A 25,877-nucleotide genomic window follows, 5' to 3' on the forward strand; every position below is an offset into this window, starting at 1 on the left:
TCGGAGCTGCTCTCCTCCGGACCTGCGGGATGGGGCGTTTTTGCACCGTGGGGCCCCTCCCAGGCCGGAAAGCGGAGCCAGGCCTCTCTGGGCCCTGGGGAATGGAAGAGTTGGCGAATTCGATGAAAAAAAAAAAGGGGGGGGGGATCCAAGCTTTTAAGAAATATGGGGACGACCAGAAATTTCTTAGGCAGGGAGAGGCCGTGACCCTGAGTCGTGGGTCCCGGGGCTGGGCCGGGGGTGTGGGGCCTTCTGCGTTTGGAGGAGGGAGTGCGACCTGGAGAGGGACGCGGTGGTCCCGTCCTCATCCCGTGGGATTGACAGGCGCCCTCCCTCGGTCCCGCTGGGCCTTTTCCTGCCTCGGGGCCGAGGAGCGGGCTTCCGGGGGCTGTGCTGGCGGGGACGGCTGGGGGTGTCCTCCATGGGGCGGTGCTGGGGTCTGGGAGAGCGGCCCGAGGGGCTGTGTGGTGTCAGGGTGTCCCCATCGCTTGGGGCAGAACTTCTCAAAGGCTGCGGAAGGGTTATTGGTGTGTCTGTTGGGAAAGGCAGGAAACTGCTCCTGAGGCAGTGAAAGTAGATATATACCAGGAGGATGGGTAAAAGCGATTTCCCCAGGTTCTCTGGAGACTTTTGTGAGGACTTTTAAAATAGAGCCTGAAGTTTCCCTCTGTTTTCCAGTGTAAAGTGGCACTTCTCAAAGTATTGGCAACAGCCTCTTCCCGGCTCACCGAGGTGCTTTGTTAGAGCATTTTTTTTCATTTATTAAATGAGCATTTAAAAATATGTCTTTATTGATTTCAGAGAGAGGGAAGGGGAGGGAGAGAGAGAGAGAAACGTCAATGATGAGAATCCTTGATCGGCTGCCTCCTGCATGGCCCTTACTGAGGATCGAGCCTGCAACCCCTGTATTCACGTGACCTCCTGTTTCAAGGGCTGATGTTCAACGGAGCCTGCAATGTGCTCCAATTCACGTGACCTCCTGTTTCAAGGGCTGATGTTCAACCATTGAGCCACACTGGCCGGGCTAAATGAGCATTTTTTGAGTGCCTACTATGTGCCAGCTGCAAACACTTTACAGCTTCCTGGACTCCTCACTGAACCACTGTTTCTGGGTGATGCTTGGGAATCCACTTTTGATACCTGGTGATTTAAATAAAGTACATTGAAGTTTGAGAACAAGTCACGTAGGGCAGAAGTGGCGAAACACAGTCAGCTGACCAAATCCAGCCTGCTGCCTGTTTTTATACAGCCCATGAACTAAGAATGGCTTTTACATTTTTGAAAATGGTTGGGGAAAAGTCAAAAGAAAAATAATGTTTCATGACACATGAGAGTTATATGAAATTAAAATTTCAGTGTCCAGAAATAAAATTGTGTTGGGTCATAGCTGCTCTTGTTCATTTATATCAGTGATGGCGAACCTTTTGAGCTTGGCGTGTCAGCATTTTGAAAAACCCTAACTTAACTCTGGTGCCATGTCACATATAGAAATTTTTTGATATTTGCAACCATAGTAAAACAAAGATTTATATTTTTGATATTTATTTTATATATTTAAATGCCATTTAACAAAGAAAAATCAACCAAAAAAATGAGTTCACGTGTCACCTCTGACACGCATGTCATAGGTTCGCCATCACTGATTTATATGGTGTCTATGGCCGAGTAGCCTAAAATATTTACTATCTGGCTCTTTGTAGATAATGTAAAGTTTGTCGACCTCTGGCTTAGGGAAAGGAGGAAATATGGTAGAAAAAAAGAATCTGTCTAGAAAAGTTGTGTTTAAAAAATTAATAGATAAAATGGGCTTAGGTAAAGTTTATTTTATTTTATATTTTTTCTAATCCTCACCAAGGACATTTTTTCCGTTGATTTTCAGAGAGACTGGAAGGGAGGGGGGGGGGGAAAAAAATAGGGGCAGAGGCAGAGGTGCAGAGAGCGAGAAATGTGGATGTGAGAGAGACACATCGATTGGTTGCCTCCCACACCCCAGCCTGGGGCCAGGGATTGAGCCTGCCCTTGACTGGAATTGGACCCAGGACTCTTCCATCCACAAGCTGAGGCTCTATCCACTATAATGCAAAATGTTTTATAGTCTTTTGAGGTTATTGTAATCCACTCTACAAACTGGCTAGGGTGTAAATTTTATTTTTATAAAAACAGGGAATGGTGTATTCTGGATCAATGCAAAGCATTTAGATAAATTTAGGCATTTAAGTAGGATTTTCATAGAGATTGTGAACCTGTGCCCTTAATAAATTGGCTAACTTATGTTTCTTTTCATAGAGTGGGTGGACTCATGGACCTGATACTTTTCTCTTGAGAAATAAACTAGATCAAAAGAAAAATGGCATTTGTTGCAACACAAGGGGCCACAGTGGTTGACCAAACCACTCTGATGAAAAAATATCTTCAGTTTGTCGCAGCTCTCACAGATGTAAATACCCGTGAGTTGATCCTTTTTGTCATTAAGAAATGCATTAATTTGACTCATTCATCTCAGTTCAAAGAATGTGCACATGGAGATAAATAATAACATTAACTTATATCCGAATTTCCTTTCTCTGCCTTGTGGAGAAGCAAAGTGATGATCATTACTGGCTGGAGCCCTGAAGAGGCACGTGTGTGTGTGTGTGTGTGTGTGTGTGTGTGTGTGTGTGTATCTGTCCTTGTCTGTGCATGTACACATGTGTCTGGGAGTATGAATGTGCGTGACTTGTTGTAGGGAACTAGTTATGTGCCTTCTGTTGGACTATGACAGTCAAACTGATAAGATCTGATTGCTTCTCTTATTAAACTCAGTAATTTTGAGATCATCCTTAACATAATTTCAATTACCTGATATTTTTTTGGTTATTTTACAGCTGATGAAACAAAGTTAAAAATGATGCAAGAAGTTAGCGAAAATTTTGAGGTATGATCTTTATATTTTAGGCTTTTCATTTTGAGCTAAATATTGTCCTGGGCTTTTCTATTGCTTTTCTGTCAATCTTTTTACTATAGTAACAAAAAAACATTATCTCTGTTAATATACTTTATAGTATTCTAAAAGTGAAATCTGCAAGTTTGTACACAGTGTTGTCCAACTTGTTCATACTAGTGATACTTGCCTTGGTTTTGGTTGTTTAATATTTTTTCTCTCTCTTTTTTTCTTTATTTTAGAGAGAGGAGGGAAGAGAGAGAGAAAAAAACATCGATTTGTTGTTCCATTTATTTATGCATTCATTGGTTGATTCTTGTATGTGCCCTGTCTGGCAATCAAAACCGGAACCTTGGCATATTGGGATGATGCTCTAACCAACTGAGCTACCCGGCCAGGACACTTTTTTTTTTTTTTAAATTAAGTGTATTTTATTTACTCATGCCAGGGCATATTCATTCCATTGATTTTTAGAGAGAGTGGAAGGGAAGGGGAGAGACAGAGAGAGAAACATTGATGTGAGAGAGACATATCAATTGGTTTCCTCCCATATGCAACCAGTGCTGGGGATCGAGCCTGCAACCGAGGTAGGTGCCCTTGGCTGGGAATTGAACCCGGGACTCTTCAGTCTGCAGGCCAACACTCTAACTCAGGGGTGGGCAAACTTTTTGACTCGAGGGCCACAATGGGTTCTTAAACTGGACCGGAGGGCCGGAACAAAAGCATGGATGGAGTATTTGTGTGAACTAATATAAGTTCAAAGTAAACATCATTACATAAAAGGGTACGGTCTTTTTTTTTTTAGTTTTATTCATTTCAAACCGGCCGGATCTGGCCCGCGGGCCGTAGTTTGCCCACGGCTTCTCTAACCATTGAGAAAACCGGCTAGGGTGAGGGCACATTTTTTTCATTTTTAAATATAGTAGCTCTTTTACCCATATATCCTCAGGTTGCATTCAGACTTTTGCTGTGAATTTATGTTCAGGCCATAAATGGTATATTTCTATGGAATGAGAACTGGATATCAGTTTTGGCTCTATTACTTATAACTTCTGTGATCTTGATCAAGCAGTTTGTTTCCCGGGCTTTACAAACTACAATTATATTGTCCATTAGGTCCCTCAGGCTCTATTCATTTTTCAATTTTTTCAATTGTGTATTAGATTGGATAATTTCTAACCACTCTGCAGTCAAGTTCACTGACTATTTTTCTGTCATCTCTAATCAGCTGGGATGCTATTTTTAATAGTTCATTTCTTTTTCTTTTTTAATATTTTATTGATTTTTCACAGAGAAGAAGGGAGAGGGACAGAGAGCTAGAAACATCGATGAGAGAGAACAATCAGCTGCCTCCTGCACGCCCCCTACTGGGGATGTGCCCGCAACCAAGGTACATGCCCTTGACCGGAATCGAACCTGGTACCCTTCAGTCCGCAGGCCGACGCTCTATCCACTGAGCCAAACCGGTTCAGCTGGGATGCTATTTTTAAATTTCAGTTTTATATATTTAGTTTTTGCATTTAAAAATTGCAGTTATTGTACTTTCAGTTATAGAATTTTCATGTGGTTCTCTTTTTAAATATGTTTTTATTGGTTTCAGAGAAGAAGGGAAAGGGAGGGAGAGATACAAACATCATTGATGAGAGAGAATCATTGATTTGCCTCCTGCGCGCCCTCTACTGGGGATTGAGCATGCAACCCAGCATGTGCCCTTGACCGGAATTGAACCTGGGACCCTTCAGTCTGCAGGGCTGACACTCCATCCACTGAGCCAAACAGGCTAGGACTCCATGTGGTTCCTGATAGATGTCACTTCTCTGCAGATTCCCTGCCTTTATTTATTAATTTTCATATATATTTTTATTATTATTTTTTAAATATATTTTTATTGATTTTAGAGAGGAAGGGAGAAGGGGAGAGAGAGAGAGAGAAACACCAATGATAAGAGAGAATCATTGATTGGCTGCCTCCTGCATGCCCCCTACTAGGGATTGAGCCTGCAACTTGGGCATGTGCCCTTGACTGGAATCGATCCCGGGACCCTTCAATCCATAGGCCGATGCTCTATCCACTGAGCAAAACCAGCCAGAGCTATTTTTATTAATTTTAAAGAATTTTATTGATTTCAGAGAGGAAGGGAGAGGGAGAGAGAAAAATCTAGGATGAGAGAGAATCATTGATCAGCTGCCTCCTGCATGCCCTCTATTGGGGATTGAGCCCACAATCTGGGCATGTGCCCTGATGGGGAATTGAACATGACATCCTGGTTCATAGGTTGAGGCTCAAACACTGAGCCACACCAGCCAGGCAAAATGTTTTATAGTTTTTGAGATTATTATAATACTAGGTGAATTCGAAGTGAAAATATATACACAAATTAAATGAGGTTTTCTTTTATTTTTGTATAATTAGAACGTAACATCATCTCCTCAATATTCTACATTCCTGGAACATATCATCCCTCGGTTTCTTACGTTTCTTCAAGATGGAGAAGTTCAGTTTCTTCAGGAGAAACCAGCCCAGGTAATTTGTTTAAAACTGTCAGTGAAAAAAAAGTGTCACATAGTAGTATTGCAAGCATTTATGAATTAAAACACCTAAATAAACCCATGGTTTCACTTACAAATGAAAGTGGTTTTGTCACAGAAGGATAACTCTGCCTAGGGCTTTTGCCTGCTTAGTTAAATGTCTTGGTTTTATCTTGTCAAGACCATCTCTTTTATAGTTTAAACTAGAGGCCTGGTGCATGACATTTGTGCACTCTGGGGGAGGGGGGCATCCCCTCAGCCCGGCCTGCACCCTTTAGCAGTCCGGGAGCCCTCAGGGGATGTCCGACTGACGGCTTAGGCCCATTCCCAGTTGTAGTTTATTATCAGTAGTTATGTATAACAGGATATTGTAAAAATTAAGTTATGAAATTTTTATTAAAATGTTTCTTATATACCGTTATATTGGCTGGGCTGCAAAAATATTCGTTGTGGGCCTCCGTGACTTTGACATGCTTGATGTACACTATTACAAATGAACTGGCATATATACAAAAGAAGGAACAGTAGTCTGTTGACCCTCCCATACCCGTCCAACTGTATTCTTATTCATTTCAATTCCTGTAATTCATGGCTAATTTTGTTTTACTTATAGCTCCACCCACTCTTTTTACCTCCTGCTTGTCTTTATTATTTTAAAACAGTCCCATCACATCGGGTTTTTTTCTATAAATAGTTCAGCATGTGTCTCTTAAAAATATCTAAAAACATTACCATAATACCAGTGAAAATATACTGCTAAATAAGGCTTTTTATACTGTACTAGCTCAAGATAATATATATATATATGTATATATATGTGCATATATATGTTTGACCTACCATTTATTTATTTTTAAAGAATAGTTTATTGATTTTATTTTATTTATTTTTAAAATATATTTTTATTGGAGTTCAGAGAGATAAAGGGAGAGGGAATGAGAGATAGAAACATCAGTGAAAGTGAAACATCGATTGGCTGTTTCCTGCATATCCCCTATTGGGAGATTGAGCCTGCAACCCAGGCATATGCCCTTGACTGGAATCGAACCTGGGATCTTTCAGTCCACAGGCCGACACTTTATCCACTGAGCCAAACTGGCTAGGGCTAGTTATTGATTTTAGAGAGAGGAAGGGAGAGGGAGAAACCTCAATGTGAGAGCACATCTATCAGCTGCCTCCTGCATGCCCCCTATTGGGTATTGAGCCCATAACTTGGGCATGTGCCCTTGATTGGTAATGGAACTGGCAGTCTCCTGGTACAAGGGACGATGTCCAAGGAACTGAGCCACACCGGCTAGGGCTGATCTACCTTTCACTTGTCAGCTCCATAGTTAGAATCATGAATGATTAGTTCAGTTTATGATGAAATTAGTCATCGGGCCCAAGGTAATTGGGGAGAACATTATAGAAGCTAAACTGAGATTATGGAGGGAGATCTCAAATGAAGTTCCGTTTGTTTTGCTCTTTCATTTTAAATCCACTCTGCATTCACACACTAGTGCCCTTTCTGCTGAAAATAAGGTGTGAAAGAGGAAAAATGTGACTCACTTGATTTGCTACACAATTGTAGAAATATTGTACTTGCTTTGGATTCCATTGAAGTAATATATAGGAGTGTTTCTAAAATGGGATTGATCCTGGGGTGAGGTTACCAGTGCTGGGTACGGACAGCTGTGTGACACTTGTAGAAAGCAAAAGAATTACTTTGGAGCTCTTGGGAGGATTTTATATTTACATTTTTTATTTTTCTTCACCAGCAATTGCGGAAACTAGTTCTTGAAATCATTCATAGAATACCAACCAATGAACATCTTCGTCCTCATACCAAAAATGTTCTGTCTGTGATGTTTCGCTTTTTAGAGGTAACCTTTGGGAATTCTTGTTATTTTGCAATATTAAAAACTTTAAATGAGTTTCTTAATGTAAAACCTAGTGTTATACAACTGTTTCCCCTTCACTAAAGTTCCTAATGTCCATTTTCCCAACCAAATTACCATGAAAGATTATTAATTAAAGTTTTATTTTGTTTTCGTATTTTTGAGTCACTGAGAAATTGACTCTACATAGTAGAAATCTTTCTAAGTGAGTTGGGTGGTTGTTGACAAACTCGGAGTACAGGGTTCTTTGGCTTCGTGCTTTCTAGTTTTGTGTGTGTGAAGCACAGTAGGTGCTCATAAAGAGTCTCTCCAATTCTTGGGGCTAATTCATCTGGTATCTGTTAAGTTAATCCCTAAAATTGTTTTCTTGCTGTACTTGTCTTGAAGTGTTTAGAATTCTATTGTGTTTCTGGGCCCCTTGGAAAGATGAGCTTTGGAGGGGGGAGAGAATTGGATTCAGATCCTGGCTCTGTCATTTATTAGCTGTATCATGTTAGTCATGTTGCTTATCTTCTCTGAGCCTTAGCTTCCTCTAGGTATAGTGTGGATGGCACCTCATACTTAGAGAGTATGTGTGAAGTGGTAAGCACAGGGTTCAATACTTGGTGGGTGCTCAGTAATTGTTCATTCTTTTGGCAATACTTTCAAGCAATGATAAGTGTCAGTGGGGCCATTAGACCTTAGTTCATAGTGTGACTTGCCACAAATGTCAGTTAACTTATCTGCCAGTGTTATTGACCAGAACTCACTGGTGCGCTGCCCTTCAGATGGCCCACCAAAGACCATGAAGTCTTCCTGTTTGGGCAGCGGTGTTTTATGACTTAATGAATTTTCAATAAATCAAATCTAAGTTGGTTGATGCAGTGTGTGTATAAAGAAAAATGCTTAGAAAATAGTCTTTAATCTTTAGATTAAAATAAGTCCTCAGAATTGTAACTCTTTTAAATGCTTTTTTTTAAAAGACGGAAAATGAAGAAAACGTCCTTATTTGTTTAAGAATAATTATTGAGCTACACAAACAATTCAGGCCGCCCATCACACAAGAAGTAAGTATCCTTAGAGCATTTCTGTAGTGTGCTTGCTGACAGTTCTTTGTGCTGTGTAAAATTTTATTCTCCTTTAGTATTGACAGAACACATGGTGCTTAAAGTGTAGAAAATATATAGCCTCTTTGGGGAAAATTCTTTATAGGTTTAGCAGTTACCTTTTCTATGTTGAATGTGTGTATGAGTATTTAACTGAATTTGTTTAGCTGTGTGGATATGTGTTAACTAACCAGATTGGCAGAGCTGTTTGGGTGCTTCTGGTATTCAGAAATGTCTGATGTGCCAGAAGGCTCTGATCATTTTATGTTATTCAAGGGTTAAGATGTGTTTTGAAGTCAGCTGGGTTTGAATATCTGCTCTGCAACTCAGTAGCTATGTGAAACTGGGTAAACTTATAGCTATTTGGAGCCTTTTCTGTACAATGGGGACAATCACAGTGTATCCTCAAAGATTGCTTGAAGAATTAAATATAAAAGTTAAAGTTCTTAACACAGTGATTAGCACCTACAGAGTAAGTATTAGATACTCTGTGTTAGCAGTAATTAATACAGTGTCTTCTCTGATGATAAGCTTAGTAAATGCCTGTTATAGATTATTTAGAAATTAGAAGCAAAACGATGAAATAGAATTCCTCCTATCTTAAAAACAATATTGATTGTCTTTCACTTTTCCCACCTTCAATATATGTAATATTTTCTACAGGATTGCAATAATACTGTATACGACATTTTATATTCTGATCGTTTCCCTTCACATTATATATAAGCATTTTCCCACTCGAATTCTTTATAAAATTAATTTTTAATGGATGTATAATATTCTTACATATGGGTACCCTCATTTTTGGATATTTAAAGTATTTCAAAATTTTTTATTTTATGACTATGATTGAATATCTGTTTCTAGTTCAAATTTCTTCATAAACCAGAGTTATTGACAGAATTTCTAGGTCAAATGTGTTAATGTTTTAATGCTCTTGATAAATATAGTATTAAACTGATTTCCAGAAAGGTTTCAGTAGTTTATGAGAGTCTTCCTCCCATGGCAATCTCTCTAGCATGGTGTAGTATTACTTTTTGTAAGTCAAAAAGTGGCATTTATTTTAATTTTTATTTCTTTTGCTCCTTCTGAATTAGCTTGTTTTCTGTTTGTCAGTCTTTTGTATTTCTTTTTTGTTCACATTCATTGCTTGTTTGTGTTTTGAGTCTGACATTTTTCTTATCTATTTTATGAGTTCTTATATATTAGGACTATTAACATTTTTCTTACTTATTGTAAGCATTTTCTGTTTATAAATATCTTCTGTATATCTTTTTTTTTTTTTAGATTCATCATTTTTTGGATTTTGTGAAACAGATTTATAAGGAGCTTCCAAAAGTAGTGGTATGGTTTTAATATTATTTGAATTTATTACTTATATTTATTTATTACTTTCTTATTCCAAAGGGATTTTGGAGCACTTGCGTTGGAGGAATAATTGGGGGATGCTAATTTTAGAATGCTAATTTTAGAGTGGGGAATGTTTATTGATAGAATCTAGGTTGATAAATCAGTCATTTAAAAAAGTAGTTATTTTGGTTTCACTGTTTAAATACTTTAATATATTCTTATTGTAGAAATTTTGAAAAAAAAGGCAAGATAAATCCATAATGTTTTGACTTGTAAGCAACCACTGACATTGATGTTTTGTACTCTTTAAAGATGGTTGTGCTCACAATTATAAAGCCTTTTTGGGGAGGTAGTGTATGCTTTCAGCATTTTTCTGTATTATTAAATTTTTTTCTGTTGAAAGAACTCTTCCCAAGCAATGGCAACAATGTAAAAGTGTGTGGAATAGAACAGGAACATCTCCTCTCCATTTTATTTTCACTTATTAGAAGGAATCGCTATTAACAGTTTAGAACATCCAAGATCTTTTTCTGGCAGTCGTAATTTTAGTGGCCCCATAATTTTCTATCATATGCATGTACTTCAACCATCTCTCTGTTGCTGGTTTTCTCATTTTTCAATTTTTTACTATCACAAATAATGCTTTGGTAAAAATTTATTGCACATAAGTCTGTTTTTACTTTAAAGAATTTTGTTAAGCTTAAAAAAATTTTTAAATGAACATATGGTAAAATTAACTTTTAGGTATTTTAAGGATTTTAATCTGCTAATGTGTCAAACAAAATTAATTACATTTTGAGTCATCAAATTGTGTCACCTACCATTTCAGTCAGTGTTTTTCATATGAAGCTGTTTTGTTTAATATGAGGTCCAAACTCCACTGAGAACTAAGGGATGACAGTGAGGTCCTGGCCTTTAAACATGTCTTCTGTTCTTTGCTTCTGGTCCCATCTTTGATCTCTATTTAGGAGACTATTTGAAAAGTTAATTCAAGAGGGACTAGCTCCTAGTTTCTTATCACTGGAGGGATGGGGGCCATTCTCCTTGCCTCACTGAGGTTTAATGTAACCTGGCATGCATTTCATCTTTCCTCAGCCAGGAAGGAGCAAAAAATACTTAGGACAAGTTTTTATTTTCTGTTGTGGAAGGTGGAGAAATGTTGTCTCTGTCACGTTGTCTTTTTGGTATTGAATAGAGTGGATCTCAAGTACTATGGGATTGAGCAGGATACATGTAGGACATTTGGTTTCTTCCACCACATGTGTCAGGGCTATTTTGTGAAGGAATGTTGTGTATGACTTTATTAGGAAAAACCATTTCTCTTGTTCTTATGTAGAACCGCTACTTTGAGAACCCTCAGGTGATCCCTGAGAACACAGTCCCTCCCCCAGAAATGGTTGGTATGATTACAGCAATTGCTGTGAAGGTCAATCCTGAGCGTGAGGACAGTGAGACGAGAACAGTAAGTTTTTCCAATTGTTTTGCTTTTGTTTTTAACTATGTCTCTCTACTTGGTAGACGAATATATGAGAGAGTGACGTTTTAAACTGCTTAACTTTTGCCGAAACCGGTTTGGCTCAGTGGATAGAGCGTCAGCCTGCGGACTGAAGGGTCCCAGGTTCGATTCCAGTCAAGAGCATGTACCTTGGTTGCAGGCACACCCCCAGTAGGGGGCGTGCAGGAGGCAGCTGATCGATGTTTCTCTCTCATCGATGTAACTAACTCTCTATCCCTCTCCTTTCCTCTTTGTAGAAATCAATAAAATATACTTTAAAAAAAAAATAAACTGCTTAAGTTTTTTGTTTTCTTCCTTAAACACTTGGAGGCATTTAAGATGAACAAATGTGTGTGCATGAGAGAGCATCACTGATTTTACTGTGCAGCCTCTGAGTGGTGGAAATGAACTCTTGCTTTCATGCAAAGGTATAAACAAAATTGTAGTGGAGGTCCAGAGCACCTGTTGGAAAGAGCAGCTGACCAGTCTCCGTTCCATCCTTAGTATTGATATTTATGAGTCCCTTTAAACTACATGTAAATTATAGTTCAGTCCCTCGGAGCCTGGGCTCTGGGGATAGAAGGGCTGGGATGATGTTCTGGCCCCAACACTTGGGTTTTCTGACTATAGGAAAGTTCATGAACCTTTGTTTTGGCCTTAATTTTCCCTCTCATTATCTGAAAAACTTGTCTTGTGGAATTTTTTGAAGGTAATGCTAGTAATTGTCTGCAGGTAATGTATTTGTAATATCTGCCACATAGGTAATGTGTATTGAGCATTTGTTGACTATATTTTTATGATTGAATTAAGAATATCATTTGTATTTGCTTTACTGCAATGGTTTTACAGAATGTTTTATTAATCCTCACCTGAGAATATTTTTTTCCATTGATCTTTAGAAAGATTGGAAGGGAGAGGGAGAAATCCATATGAGAGAAACACATGGATTGGTTGCCTCTGCACATGCCCTGACCAGGGCCAAGGATTAAGCCTGCAACCGAGCTACATACCCTTGACCAGAATCAAACTCGGAATCGAACCCAGGGTCCTTCAGTTCGTGGGCTGACGCTGTAACTATTGAGCAAAACTGGCTAGGGCTGCAGAATGTTTGAATTTGTGCTAGGATAAATAAGAAACTGCATTTTGAATAAAAATAAAGCTTTCATTCCTTTGCTCTTCTTGAATTACAAACTTGTTTTCTGTTTATGAGCCTTTGTTTTTGTTTTGCTTGTCTGTTCCTATTAATTGCCCATTTGTATGAGTGTGACATTTTCCTTACCTGTTTTATGAATTCTTTTATATTAGGACTATTAATTTTTTTTCTTAAGTTTATTGCAAGCATTTTCTGTTTCTGAGTATTTTGAATAAAACCGGGTAAATATGCACTTTCTGCTATTGCTCTTTTAAGTAAAATACTAGATACTAATTTAAAATTTTTCTCAGATGGCCCTGGCAGGGTCGCTTGGTTGGAGCGTAATCCTGTACACCAAAAACGTTGCAGGTTCTTTTCCCTGGTTGGGGCGCATGCAGGAGGCAGCTGATCGATGTTTCTTTCTCTCCCTCTCTCCCTTCTTCTCTTTCTAGAAATCAATAAAAACATATCTTCTGAGGATTAAAAAATACACACACACACACACACACACACACACACACACACATATATATGTGTGTGTGTATATGTAAATTTTTCTCAGGTGATTTGAATTTCTAAGTTTTGACAAATTTTCCCAACATTAGGAAATATAAAAACCTCTATTAAATCATAGTTCTATGTACTTTATTTTAAAAATAGTTTGATTCTTTCCCCACAGATATTTACAAAGATGTATCAGCATTTTCTATTCCTTTTATTTCAGTGGGGCAATGCTTAGTAGTGGGGTACTGACTGGGGCTGTTTTAAGTGCCACCAGGATAACCACAGTCCTGCTTGTTTTCTCTTTCAGCATTCCATCATTCCAAGAGGATCTCTTTCTCTGAAAGTATTGGCAGAATTGCCAATTATTGTTGTTTTAATGTATCAGGTATGTGTATTGTTACTGGTTTCTTGGGTTTTTGGCTTCTTATGTTATGATAAAGTTCACATCTAATAATCTGTGGCAAATAGATGTGTATGATACACACATGCTAACTCCTGTAGTTTCTTTGGTATGCCAAATTATTTTGCTATGCAGGAAGTGTAAAAGCATGAAAATCTGATGTGTTTGCTTTTAGCTCTACAAACTGAATATCCACAATGTTGTTGCTGAATTTGTGCCCCTGATCATGAATACCATTGCAATTCAGGTGTCTGCACAAGCCAGGTGAGATTTCTTTGGATAGTGACAAAGCTGACTGTCACATTGCTTTAATTCCAAGTAAAAATACATGCTGTAATTATTCGTAAGACATAAAATTTTTAAGTGATAAAATTTTGGGCTAATTATATTTTTTACTTTTTGAACTTGTATTTCAATGATGATAGTAATAGTTATTTTACTCCTTATTTAAAAAGATGAGCTAAAGGTATTAAACCTTGGTTTTTGGTGTTTCATAAATTTAGAACTATTATTAGGAATTACTATATTCTAGATTTCTATCTGTGGGATCTCTAAACCTTTCTCGCCTTAAGCCTTTCTTTGTTCTTGCTGTTCCTTTCAGCATGAGTGCTAGAATGTTCTTTACCCCCTTAATTCCCCCACCCATCACTCTAGGTTAGCGGTCGGCAAACTGGCCCCTTGAGTGTGGCTCTTCCGCAAAATACCACGTGCGCGCAGTGCGATTGAAACTTCGTGGCCCATGCCACGGGGCCAAAGGGCCACATGTGGCTCATGAGCCGCGGTTTGCCGACCACTGCTCTAGGTGAACCACATTCATTCTTTCAGTGAAACTTTTTCTCAAACTTTATACATTTCCTCTTAAGACCTTTAACACTCACTTTCTTGTGGCTATTTGGCTCTGTGTCATTTGAGGGCAGGATCTGAGGGTGAATGAGTGTTAACATCCTCTGTGGCCCTAGCATCGGCTCTTATTGAGTAAATAGATAGCCTAACACTGTTTGGATGAGTGGCTTTATGGGATAAACATTGTAACTGCTATGGAATGAATGGCTTAGAGAACTGCTTGCTTTATGCCTCTAAACCCTTTATATTATTTGGAAATGCATAATAGTGAAGAGTGTAACTGTTGCTGCTATGTTGTTCTGGTCTGTGCAGAAATCAGACTTTTGGGCTCAGTAATTATTATAGGCTTTTAATTAATGTTAATGTCACCTAAAGAGTTAAGAGCTAATAATGCAAATTTTATTTATTTCTCATTCAGGCAACATAAGCTTTACAACAAGGAGCTGTATGCTGATTTCATTGCTGCTCAGATTAAAACATTGTCATTTTTAGCTTATATCATCAGAATTTACCAGGTAAGTTCATTTACTTAAAAAAATATATTTTTACTGATTTCAGAGAGGAAGGGAGAGGGAGAGAGAGACAGAAACACCAATGACGTGAAAGAATCATTGATCAGCTGCTTTCTGCAGGTCCCCACTGGGGATTGAGCCCAAACCCTTGGGCATGTGCCCTGACCGGGAATTGAACGGTGACCTCCTGGTGCATAGGTCGATGCTCAACCACTGAGCCATGCCAGCTGGGCATGACTTGTTTTAAGTTAGGTTTCCTGAGCTATAATTTACATACAATAAAGTTCACCTTTTATAGGTAAACAGTTCTATGATTGACATATGCATATAGTTTGGTACCACCAACACATCAAAATATAAAATGCTTCCATCAACCCCTCAAAATTTTTCTTTTGTACATTTGTAGTCCACTTTCTCCTCCCACTTTCAGGCTCTATCAAGCACTAAAAATGGAGCTTTTGGTTTTAAAAATTTTAGTTAGGTACCTCTTGATATTTTAGTCAGCTTGAGTCACTATGGTGAGTTGTCTTGCTAAAACACCTCAAAAAGAGATTGTGATTAGAACTTATTCTGAGTTGATTAAACATGTTTTTGGTGTCGTTCAGAACTTACATTAATGGGATGACATATTAAAGAGTATCTTTTTTTTTTTTTTTAAATATATTTTATTGATTTTTTACAGAGAGGAAGGGAGAGAGATAGAGAGTCAGAAACATCGATGAGAGAGAAACATCCATCAGCTGCCTCCTGCACATCTCCCGCCGGGGATGTGCCCGCAACCCAGGTACATGCCCTTGACCAGAATCGAACCTGGGACCCCTCAGTCCGCAGGCCGACGCTCTACCCACTGAGCCAAACCGGTTTCGGCAAAAGAGTATCTTTTTTTAAAAATTTTAATATTTCTCCCTCCTTCTCCTTAGCATAGTATATATTCACTGTTGAAAGTTGAGAAAAGTACAAAAAAAGACGTCTATAACCCCATTATGTAAAATAAACTGCTATTTATGTTTCTAACCATCCTTCTAGTATGGCAGTATTCACACACAAACTATTAAAAATTTTTGTATAGTACTTGTTTATTAGGCCTGTTAATTCCTGGGGGTCCTTTGAGCCAAGTTTAGTTTTACTGAATTTTTTAAAAAGTTTATAAATTTTGGGTTTTTCTTAATACACACCAGTCAATGTAACTGTTGTTTTCCTCTTGTTTTTACAGGAGTTGGTGACTAAGTACTCTCAGCAAATGGTAAAAGGAATGTTACAGTTGCTTTCAAATTGCCCAGCAGAGACTGCACACCTCAGAAAGGAGCTTCTGATTGCTGCAAAGCACATCCTCACGACAGAGCTAAGAAACCGTATGTCTTTTGTCTGGAATTCTGACATGAGTGCCATCCACATCTTTGGGGGTGGCCGGCACTCTGCTGACATTCCGTTGTTTTTTGTTTTTACATTAAGAGTTTGTTAAGGGAACTTACATAGGAGATGTGTCTTGGGCAGCAGAAGGCGACATGGGTATCCTTCTGATACTTCCTTGTTGTGGGAGTCTTTAGCTCACTCCAGTGCTTATATTTTAGGCTCAACTTGTCCTTTTCTTATTGTTGTCTTGAGTTTATTCTTACCCCCTTTCTCTGTCTGTCTGCCTCCCTCTCCTTTTACCTCTGAGCCTGCCACCAGGGTTCTCTCTTTATCTTGTCAACGATCTCATAATGAACGTGATGATATCCTCAGCATCGCTTACTTATGTTCTGAGTCTTCTTTGTACCTTTTTGCTTTTCAACAGCATATCTTTCGAAATTGCAAATAGCCATTTGCTCTCAGACTTTACAATATGGGAAGGAAACAATGATTTCTTTCTCCATGCTGTGAAATAATGAATTGGTTCTGTTTCAATGCACAAGACCGATACTTGCTTTTTGCTAATCTGATAATTATACTTTTTCTATCAGTTATTGAATTTTAATTGTTAAATACTTTTCATGTTTGATATATTCAAATCATTAGGTTGAAGTTACATCCTAATTGTTTTGTTATGATAATCATTTCCCCCAGTATTTTTTTTAATATTAAATGCTTTATATGCTTGTAAATTACAGCATGGGTAAAACTGAGATTGGGCTTCCTTATATAGTTTTTAAGGGTACAGTTGAGTGTTTGCACTTGAATTAACACAGTAAAGAAAGCTCAGATATTTTTGTGTTATTAAAATACAAATTATAGTGTGTCTCTTGTATGTAGATATTGCTGAAAGGAAGATAGACTTAAACATTATTTTGAAATGTAACACATAGAAAAGTGCACCAAAAATAATGTATGATTTCACCAGAAATTATGGAACAAACATAAGTGCAAGTATCACCCAGGTTGAGAACTTGAGCATTGCCAGTGCTCACAGCCCACTCGCCTTGAGAGCTGACTGCCATTGGGACTTGTCTGGTGGCAGCTTCCTTTGCTTTTTGCCTTTCCTATGTGTTCATCTCTGAATAGCAAAATAGAATAATTTTATTTTCTATTTACTTTTATTTTTAAAATAAAAATTTTTTAATTGATTTTTACAGAGAGGAAGGGAGAGGAGGGGAGGGAGGAAGAGGAGGGGAGGGAAGGAGGGAAAGAGAGAGAGAGAGAGAAACATCGATGTGAGAGAAGCATTGATTGTTTGCCTCCTGTATACACCCCAGCTAGGATCAAACTTGCCACCTGGGTATGTGCCCTGACCGGGAATTGAACCAGTGACCTTTCGGTGCATAGGATGGTGCTCAACCAGCTGAACCACTCCAGCCAGGGAAAAATAGAAGAATTTTAAAAGAAACATTTTAAATCTACTGAAGTTACTGGGTTGTGCCTTGAGTACTATTCTCACAGTAACTTTCGGTATTCTGCCGTTTAAGTAAAAGGATTTTGGAGGTGCATCTGGGGAGTTTTGTAGCAAGAGGTTTCTACTTCTTGAAGTATTGATGGATTAAAAACTCCTCATGCTTTCCATCACACACAGCCAGGCTCTCTGAGGTCATACGGCTTGGTTTCAGTTTTAGGGAACCTGTTCCACAAAGATCAGCGGGTTTCCAAAATGCTACTCTCCAGGGATTGATCACATTAGCCTTGTTGAATTCAGCCTTTAGGATACTTTATTTTAAAGCCCATAGTAGCTCTTGAAGTTAATAGGTGATAGCATCACATTTCAAAAAAGATTTTATTAGAAGAAACATGGAAAGAATCTTGTTAAATATTAACCACATTATTATAAAACTAGAGGCCCGGTGCACAAAATTTGTGCATGGGGGCGAGGTGTGTCCCTCAGCCCAGCCTGCATCCTCTCCAATCTGGGACATCCCTCTCACAATCCAGGACTGCTGGCTCCCAACTGCTCGCCTGCCTGCCTGCCTGATTGCCCCTAACCTCTTCTGCCTGCCAGCCTGATCTGGTTGCCCCCAACTGCCCTCCCCTACAGGCCTGGTTGCCCCCAACTGCCCTCCCCTGCTGGCCCGATCACCCCCAATTGCCCTCCCCTGCTGTCCCGATTGCCCCTAACTGCCCTCCCCTGCCAGCCCGGTTGACCCTAACTGTCCTCCCCTGCAGGCCTGGTTGCCCCCAACTGCCCTCCCCTGCTGGCCATCTTGTGTCCACATGGGGGTGGCCATCTTGTGTGTTGGAGTGATGGTCAATTTGCATATTACTCTTTTATTAGGATGAAAAAATGTACGCACGTAGTTACATTTCACACATCCACTAACATTTTCGCATAGCTTAATGTTTTGGCATCTCAGATGATATCAAATGGTAACACATTTGCTCTAATTCTGAAGAGCAGTAGTTTTAGAAAACCGGATGGTTTAACAAAGTTACCCATTTTCCCAGAGATTCTGGTTCTTGGTCATGAGGGGGATCTGGAAACCAATGCTGTGCCACTTAATTTTTTATCCCTTCTCCTTGATCTTATCCCCTAGCCCAGTGGTTCTCAACCTTGGCTGTACATTAGAATCACCTGGGAATCTTTTTAAAATTCTGATTTCTGGGCCTCATCCTCCGGAAATTCTGTTTCTTTGTTACTAATGTTGTGGCCCCACCCCATAACAAATGTGCAGCCAAGGTTGAGAACCACTGCCCTAGCCAGTCCTCCAGCATGAGACATCTGTGCCCTTTGCACCTTTCCCTCTGTGCTGCCTCCCTCTTGGCCACTTCACTGAGGACAGTCCTGGGATGTTCCCTCCTCTGACCTGGGAGGGACTCCCTGTGCTGCCGTACTTGGTTATTAACCGGAGATGTGCACTATGTCTCTCCAATGTACATATTTCTTTTATATCTTTGACTCTCAGCTGTTTGCTGGTGAAGAATGTACTTTATTTTTTTTTTATTGTTTTTTTTACAGTGATTAGCACATTTTCCCACCCAAGAATGTACTTTTTTTTGATTGAAGCTGGCCATAATGGCAGGCTTGCTCCAGAATCTGAATGTCCTTTGGATGTTTGAGGCCCGAGTTCCCCAAGGGGCATATGGACTAGAGGCCTAGAAAATGCAGGTTGTTATCCTGTCTGCACATCCTCAGAAATGTGAATTGTCCCTGAGTGACCAGTCTTTCTGGTCTTGAGGCCTGCAGGGGGGAGGGGGAAGGGTTGGTGATGGTTCTCTCTGCAGGACTGGAGGAACAGAGGAGCCCCATCAGTTTCTAGTCAGTTTCATCCAGGGAGTTGGGACCCCTAAGCCCATTTCTTTGAGAACACTGAAATTTCCCAGATCTTTGTAATTTATTATTCTCCATGATGACTAACAATAAAATGTTTAAGAAGGGCGACCCCAGGGGCATTTAGGAGATACCGCCCCCTTCTCAGACAGGTTTCGGTTGATGGTGGCAGCTTTTAAGGATGAAGGAATGTGCCTCCAGTGAAGTATTGGGGGCGAGTTCTCTGCGGGGGCATATGAAGCTGGTGTTCTTAGTCTATTCTGACACTGAATGTCAGCAGATGGCTCATGCGGCTCAGTAAAGCCAATGTGACTAAAATACAGCGTTTGTGCTTTCTCTTCACCCTTTTTATAATCTGGATTGCTAATTGACTGCAGATTGGCTACTATGAAAGTACTGTTATGTAATGTGTAATTGGTTTAGTTGGTGATATATGCAATGGGTGTTTGTGTTCTAGAGTTCATCCCTTGCATGGACAAGCTGTTTGATGAATCCATACTAATTGGTTCAGGATATACTGCTCGAGAGACGCTCAGGTATGAGATTAAACCCACGAAATCGGCTGATGAAATTCGAGGGAGGGGTGATTTCTGGCACTTTATGCTGCAAGCGTTTCAACAAGCACTGGCTGTTGGGCCCTCACTCTCATTGAATTTAGAATTGCAGGAATTTTTGAAATGCCTTCAGTTGCTTTTTGTGCTTTAGCTTAAAGGGAAAAATCAGAGTAGTCATTTAGATTTTAACGTAGGTATAACTTTATCTGGCTAGCATTCCTTTTTTTTTCGTTTTGTTTTATTTTTGCTTCCTATATAATAAATTAATCTTTTCATTATAAAAGAATATTTTATAACCTACCAAGAAGAAAGAAGGGAAGAAAACTTTTTGGTCCTGCTCTAGGAGCTCAAGTAACACAAATAATATCTTGATGTATTTCCTTCTAGTTTTTATTTTAGGCATTTTAGACAAATGTAGTTATGATCATGTTTATTATTTCTCAAGGAGAAAATTAACATTTAATCATCTTTAAAATGTAAAATTAATCAACATTAGTAATTTTTTGGCTTTAATAAGCGAGGTGTGATGGATCTTTTGAAAAACATGCAGTACACTATGAATATGATGTAGACCATATAAAAGTTATAAAATAGTAAGTAAGACATTCTTTATAACTTGGGGTTGAACCTTCCTGTTGTTGGACATTAGATCATGTCACTGCTGCTGGAAACTCTCCAGTGGCTTTCTGTTGCCATTAGACAAAGACAAAATCCAAACCCTTGTTTTTTAAATATATTTTTATATTTCAGAATGGAAGAGAGAGTGGGTGAGAGATAGAAACATTGATGATGAGAAAGAATCACTGATTGGCTGCCTCCTGCACACCCCGTACTGGGGATCAAGTCCACACTCAGGCATGTGCCCCAACCAGGAATCAAACTGTGACCTCCTGGTTCACAGGTCCACACTCAACCACTGAGCCATGCTGTCTGGGCAAAACCCAGACTATTGACTGTGGTGGGCAACTCCCATGGGATTTGGCTCTTCCCTCCCCACTCAAACTGCTGTAGCCGCACTGGCCTCTTAGCTCCTTGGCTATTCTAGGCCGTTCCCATTCAGAGCTTTGTCTTCCCTGTTTCCTCCATCTGGAAATATCCTTAGCTTTTTGCCCTAAGGCTGCTTTTTGACCTTAAGGTCTCAGTGTCAATGTCACCTCAAAGGGACTTTGTCGGGCATCCTATCTTAGAGTGGTTTTCCCACCTGTCTTTCTTACAGTGCTCTTTTCACATCTCCCAAGCACTAATCAATTTATATACTTTACCTGTGTATTTCCTCTCCTGAAAATAAGCTTCCTGAGGACAGGGTTTCTATTTATCTTGGTCACTGTGGTATCCTTGGTGTCTAGCCCAATATCTGGCAGGTGTCCAATTGTTTAGTGAGTGAAAGCACTTTATAACCCTGACGTTTGTGTCTCTATAAAAAAGGCCCCGTACCAGGTAGGGCAAAAGTAGGTTTACAGTTGTTCTTATGGAAAGTAATACAATAATTAATAAATCATAATATAAAATAAACTGTTTTTACATACTTGCAACTATAAACCTATTTTTGCCCTGCCCTGTATATAAGGTATTAATTGATACATACTATTTATCTTTGAGCAACAAAATCCATTCAGTGCATAATTGAGCTCATGTTAATTCTGTGTGCTAGTGTTGCTGTGACATGCATGAATTTGGAAAGTAAAGATTTAAACACCAAGATTAGAGTGTCAGCTGTGTAGCTGGGGAAACCGGAACGCTATAAAGCAGTGATGGCGAACCTATGACATGCGTGTCAGAGGTGACATGCGAACTCATTTTTTTGGTTGATTTTCCTTTGTTAAATGGCATTTAAATATATAAAATAAATATCAAACATATAAATCTTTGTTTTACTATGGTTGCAAATATCAAAAAATTTCTATATGTGACACGGCACCAGAGTTAAGTTAGGGTTTTTCAAAATGCTGACACGCTGAGCTCAAAAGGTTCGCCATCACTGCTATAAAGTGTGCCCCAAATGTCCTATCCCAGAGGTGGTGTTCCTGGGCAGGTAATGGTAGGGAGGGTGGCTTGGAGATGTGGTCCTGGGGAAATGTTGAGATGCACACTAGCAGACGTCTCTTCCCACAGGCCCCTCGCCTACAGCACTCTGGCTGACCTCGTGCACCACGTTCGTCAGCATCTGCCCCTCAGTGACCTCTCCCTCGCTGTCCAACTCTTTGCCAAGAACATTGATGACGAGTCCCTGCCCAGCAGCATCCAGACCATGTCCTGCAAGCTCCTGCTGAACCTGGTGGACTGCATCCGCTCCAAGAGCGAACAGGAGAGCGGCAACGGGAGAGATGTCCTGATGCGGATGCTGGAGGTACCAGCTCTCCAGATAGGTCCCCATGCTCTTTAATCCCACTTGCTGCTGAGCTTGTACCAGTGCTTTACTGGCAAGTTTATGGAGCTGCCAGTTTGCCTGACGTGACCCTAGGCATTTGATCACTTTGGTTTAAATCCCTGCTCCCCCATTAACTAGTCAAGTGTGTGTGAGTGGGATGCTGAACTTCTCTTCTAACCAGGGATACTCACTGTCTGTCGTATAGGGTTGTTATGAGAGACAAATAAAACAGCACATGAGACCTCTGAGTACAGTCTGGCAAGGGTCCTGAGACACCATACAGTACAGTGCTCAGATAGCTGAGAACATCTCTGGCGAGGTGCCCCATTGGGGATGTGGGTGAGGGATAAAGTGTGATGCCTGCTGCCAGCAGGCAATTGTATGGACCATGGAGCAGTTTTTGTCCTGCCTGTCCGGCCAGTTGTCAGCTGTCCTGAGTGGGGTCTTCACCGGTGTAGTGGAGATAGCGATACATTGATAGTTACCGGAGGGGAAAAATAGCACACTCTCTTTTTATACAAAGCAGAATGATTTCAGCAGATGGTTTCAGAGAGTGTTTCTTATCCTGTCTTCTGATAGGGTTGTTGACCATTTTAAAAGAATGATTTTTGTCTTATCTCTCCACTTTCTCATCCTGTTAGGTTTTTGTTCTCAAATTCCACACCATTGCTCGCTACCAGCTCTCTGCCATTTTTAAGAAGTGCAAGCCTCAGTCAGAACTCGGAGCCGTGGAAGCAGCTCTGCCGGGAGTGCCCGCTGCCCCCACAGCTCCGGGCCCTGCCCCATCCCCAGCCCCTGTTCCCACCCCATGAGAAGCAAGGAGAAAAGGACAAGGAGGACAAGCAGACATTTCAAGTCACAGATTGTCGAAGTTTGGTAAAAACCTTGGTCTGTGGTGTCAAGACAATCACGTGGGGCATAACGTCATGTAAAGCGCCTGGTGGTAACTATGCTCTTGAATTATTCAGACGAACAGTGTTTTGCAGAGTGGGTTTTATTCACATTGACTTATTATGTTATCTCTTTTCCAGAAGCTCAGTTCATTCCTAACAAGCAGTTACAGCCCAAAGAAACTCAGATTTACATAAAACTTGTGAAATATGCAATGCAGGCTTTAGATATTTATCAGGTAAGGCAGTGCCCTTAAGCCAGTCTATTGAAATTATCCCTTAGAATTAGAGATGTTAGTGATGGAACAGATCTTGAGAATTCTGTTATTTTTGGGTGGTCTACAGTATTTTACGTCCAAGTTGCTTTTGTTCTGTAGCACAGCATTGAATTTATGGTGAGAATTTCTGTTTATAAGTGTCAGTGGGTGTCTTTTGGGGGGAGGTGGTACAAATGGAATGTAATAGAAATAAGATTTAAGTTTACTAAATTTGTTCCTTTTTGGAACTCCTAAGAAAATCATTGTTTTTTTTAAAAAATGATTTTCTAGCCCTGGCTAGGTTGGAGGGTTGTCCGTACACTAAAAAAAGTTGTGAGTCCCCAGTTGGGGCATGTACGAGAGGCAACTGATCAATGTTTCTCTCTCCTTCTCCATTCTCTCTCTAAAAATCAATAAAAACTTCCTCGTGTGAGGGCTAAAAAATTATTTTCTAAAATTAAACTAAGAATAGAGAATTTGAAAGATTTCAGAGGGGTATTTATTATCTAATTCAAGTGCTCTGTTTTAAGTATGCAGCTGATCTGATTAGGTGATGGAATATATTCAGAGATGTTTGATTTTAATGCCCATGGTTTGTTTTTTTCCTATGTTAGGTCCAGATAGCAGGAAATGGACAAACATACATTCGAGTAGCAAACTGCCAGACTGTTAGAATGAAGGAAGAGAAGGAGGTATTGGAACACTTTGCTGGTGTGTTCACAATGATGAATCCCTTAACATTTAAAGAAATCTTTCAAACTACAGTCCCTTATATGGTGGAAAGAATCTCAAAGAATTATGCTCTTCAGGTATAAAACTCCTTTCTTATATCCTTTCAACATACATGAATTCTTGGTACTCTGTTTATTTGGAGGATTTTCTAAATATGATGTGTAAGACTGTGCTTTTAGAGCAAAATTTAGAGAAATATAAAATTTCCCTCTCAAAATCTCAAGATGCTTTGGACCAGTTTTCATTAGTAGAAATTCAATATGTGTTAGGTATAGGCTCTTGGTGTTTGATGGTAAGGACAGAATAACAGATTAAGTACTTGAACTGTTCCACTCAAGGCTCAGTAAATCTGTTTTTTTGTTTTTTTGGTGAGTAATTAATTTCTTGGAGTGTCTGATTTTGTGTTTTTGGAGTATATTTCTCTTAAAGCTGTTTTGGGGAAGGGATTATTTTTTGTAACATTCTTTTCTTGTTTTGATAGATTGTTGCCAATTCCTTCTTGGCAAATCCTACTACCTCTGCTCTGTTTGCTACAATTCTGGTGGAATATCTCCTTGATCGCCTGCCAGAAATGGGCTCCAACGTGGAGCTCTCCAACCTGTACCTCAAGCTGTTTAAATTGGTCTTTGGCTCAGTCTCCCTCTTTGCAGCTGAAAATGAACAAATGCTAAAGGTAAAGCTTATTTAGATTCAAGTAATACTTTGTTTTAGGGTTTGTTATTGTTTAAGTCTTGTTTTCACTTTTGAACGAAAACCGGAATGGCTCTTTTTATATTTGTAAAGTGCTTTTAGAGTTAAAATATTTGCAACAAATAAGGGCCAAGTATGGAACACATTTCATGTATTTCTAAGCAGAGCTTAATTTATCTGGTGATTTAAAATGAAAATTTCATAACTCCTATGGTAGGCAGTGGATTATCATTAATATTGCTACCACTAGTTTTCTCTTTTAAATTCAGTTTTTTTTTCTGGTTTACACAAGTAAAATTAGAAGTATATTATCCTTATTTTAAAAATTAAGTGATGCAAAAGATTATAGAAGGGAAAAAAATGTCTTCACTTACCTCTCAAATCTGATGAGATATATCAGCCATTTTCCACTTTAACTTTGTTTGTTGTGTATTCATATTCTCTGTGGCAATACATAAACATTCCTGAATGGAATGTTTAGATCAAGAATTCTAAGCATTTGTGTTCCTTAATTCAGATCATCTTGGAGGAGTGTATCTCCAACATTTTTATAGATGACTAATCTTGTATAATTTGATTTTATCAGTTGGTTGAATGTAGAAAAGGGGTAAAAATGAACCCATGGTTAAGTCACCCTTTAAAAATGGCAGATGACAGAACAAATACCTTGTAAACATTCACTTCCACTTAGGGCAAAATTTTAATTCCTATAGAAAGTTGAATGTTATCACCAGTTGAGTCTGAAGAGAGATGGGGAAAATTTGAATCTGTAAATAAGATCCTTTTTTTTCCTAGAGTAAAAGTACAGATAATGATAAAAAGCAGTAGTAATCCGTGCTTTTATGTGATGCTTTTCTTAGTCTTTTTCAGTTATATAGTAATCTGTTAACCTTAACATTACTTTTCTGTCAATATGGAAGAAAAGTACTTGATTTTAAAAAAAGTACTTAATTGTAATGTATCCAAATAACTTGGTATGGTCAAATAATTCAATTTGTACCGACATTAGATGTAACTATACAGAATGACAACAAAAACAAAACCTAAATGGGGGGGGGGGGGGGGGGG

The 25,877-nt window shown here is 39.2% G+C and overlaps 1 protein-coding gene across 1 annotated transcript in view; it reads left to right on the forward strand.

Moving 5' to 3' along the window:
* The window catches only part of LOC102262684 (transformation/transcription domain-associated protein), a 133,276-nt gene that overhangs the window by 15,296 nt on the left and 92,103 nt on the right, over positions 1-25,877 (forward strand). Inside the window, 18 exon segments of the mRNA XM_014539091.1 lie at positions 2,289-2,447; positions 2,865-2,914; positions 5,333-5,443; positions 7,206-7,310; positions 8,288-8,371; positions 9,698-9,754; positions 11,097-11,222; positions 13,199-13,276; positions 13,467-13,555; positions 14,553-14,649; positions 15,860-15,998; positions 19,776-19,854; positions 21,985-22,219; positions 22,882-23,049; positions 23,051-23,183; positions 23,272-23,369; positions 24,002-24,196; positions 24,601-24,792. Of these exon segments, the coding sequence (XP_014394577.1) occupies positions 2,348-2,447; positions 2,865-2,914; positions 5,333-5,443; positions 7,206-7,310; positions 8,288-8,371; positions 9,698-9,754; positions 11,097-11,222; positions 13,199-13,276; positions 13,467-13,555; positions 14,553-14,649; positions 15,860-15,998; positions 19,776-19,854; positions 21,985-22,219; positions 22,882-23,049; positions 23,051-23,183; positions 23,272-23,369; positions 24,002-24,196; positions 24,601-24,792 (2,136 nt within the window). The 5' untranslated portion in view covers positions 2,289-2,347.

This window comes from Myotis brandtii, unplaced genomic scaffold, assembly GCF_000412655.1.
Source record: "Myotis brandtii unplaced genomic scaffold, ASM41265v1 scaffold208, whole genome shotgun sequence".
NCBI classification, from domain to species: Eukaryota; Metazoa; Chordata; class Mammalia; order Chiroptera; family Vespertilionidae; genus Myotis; species Myotis brandtii.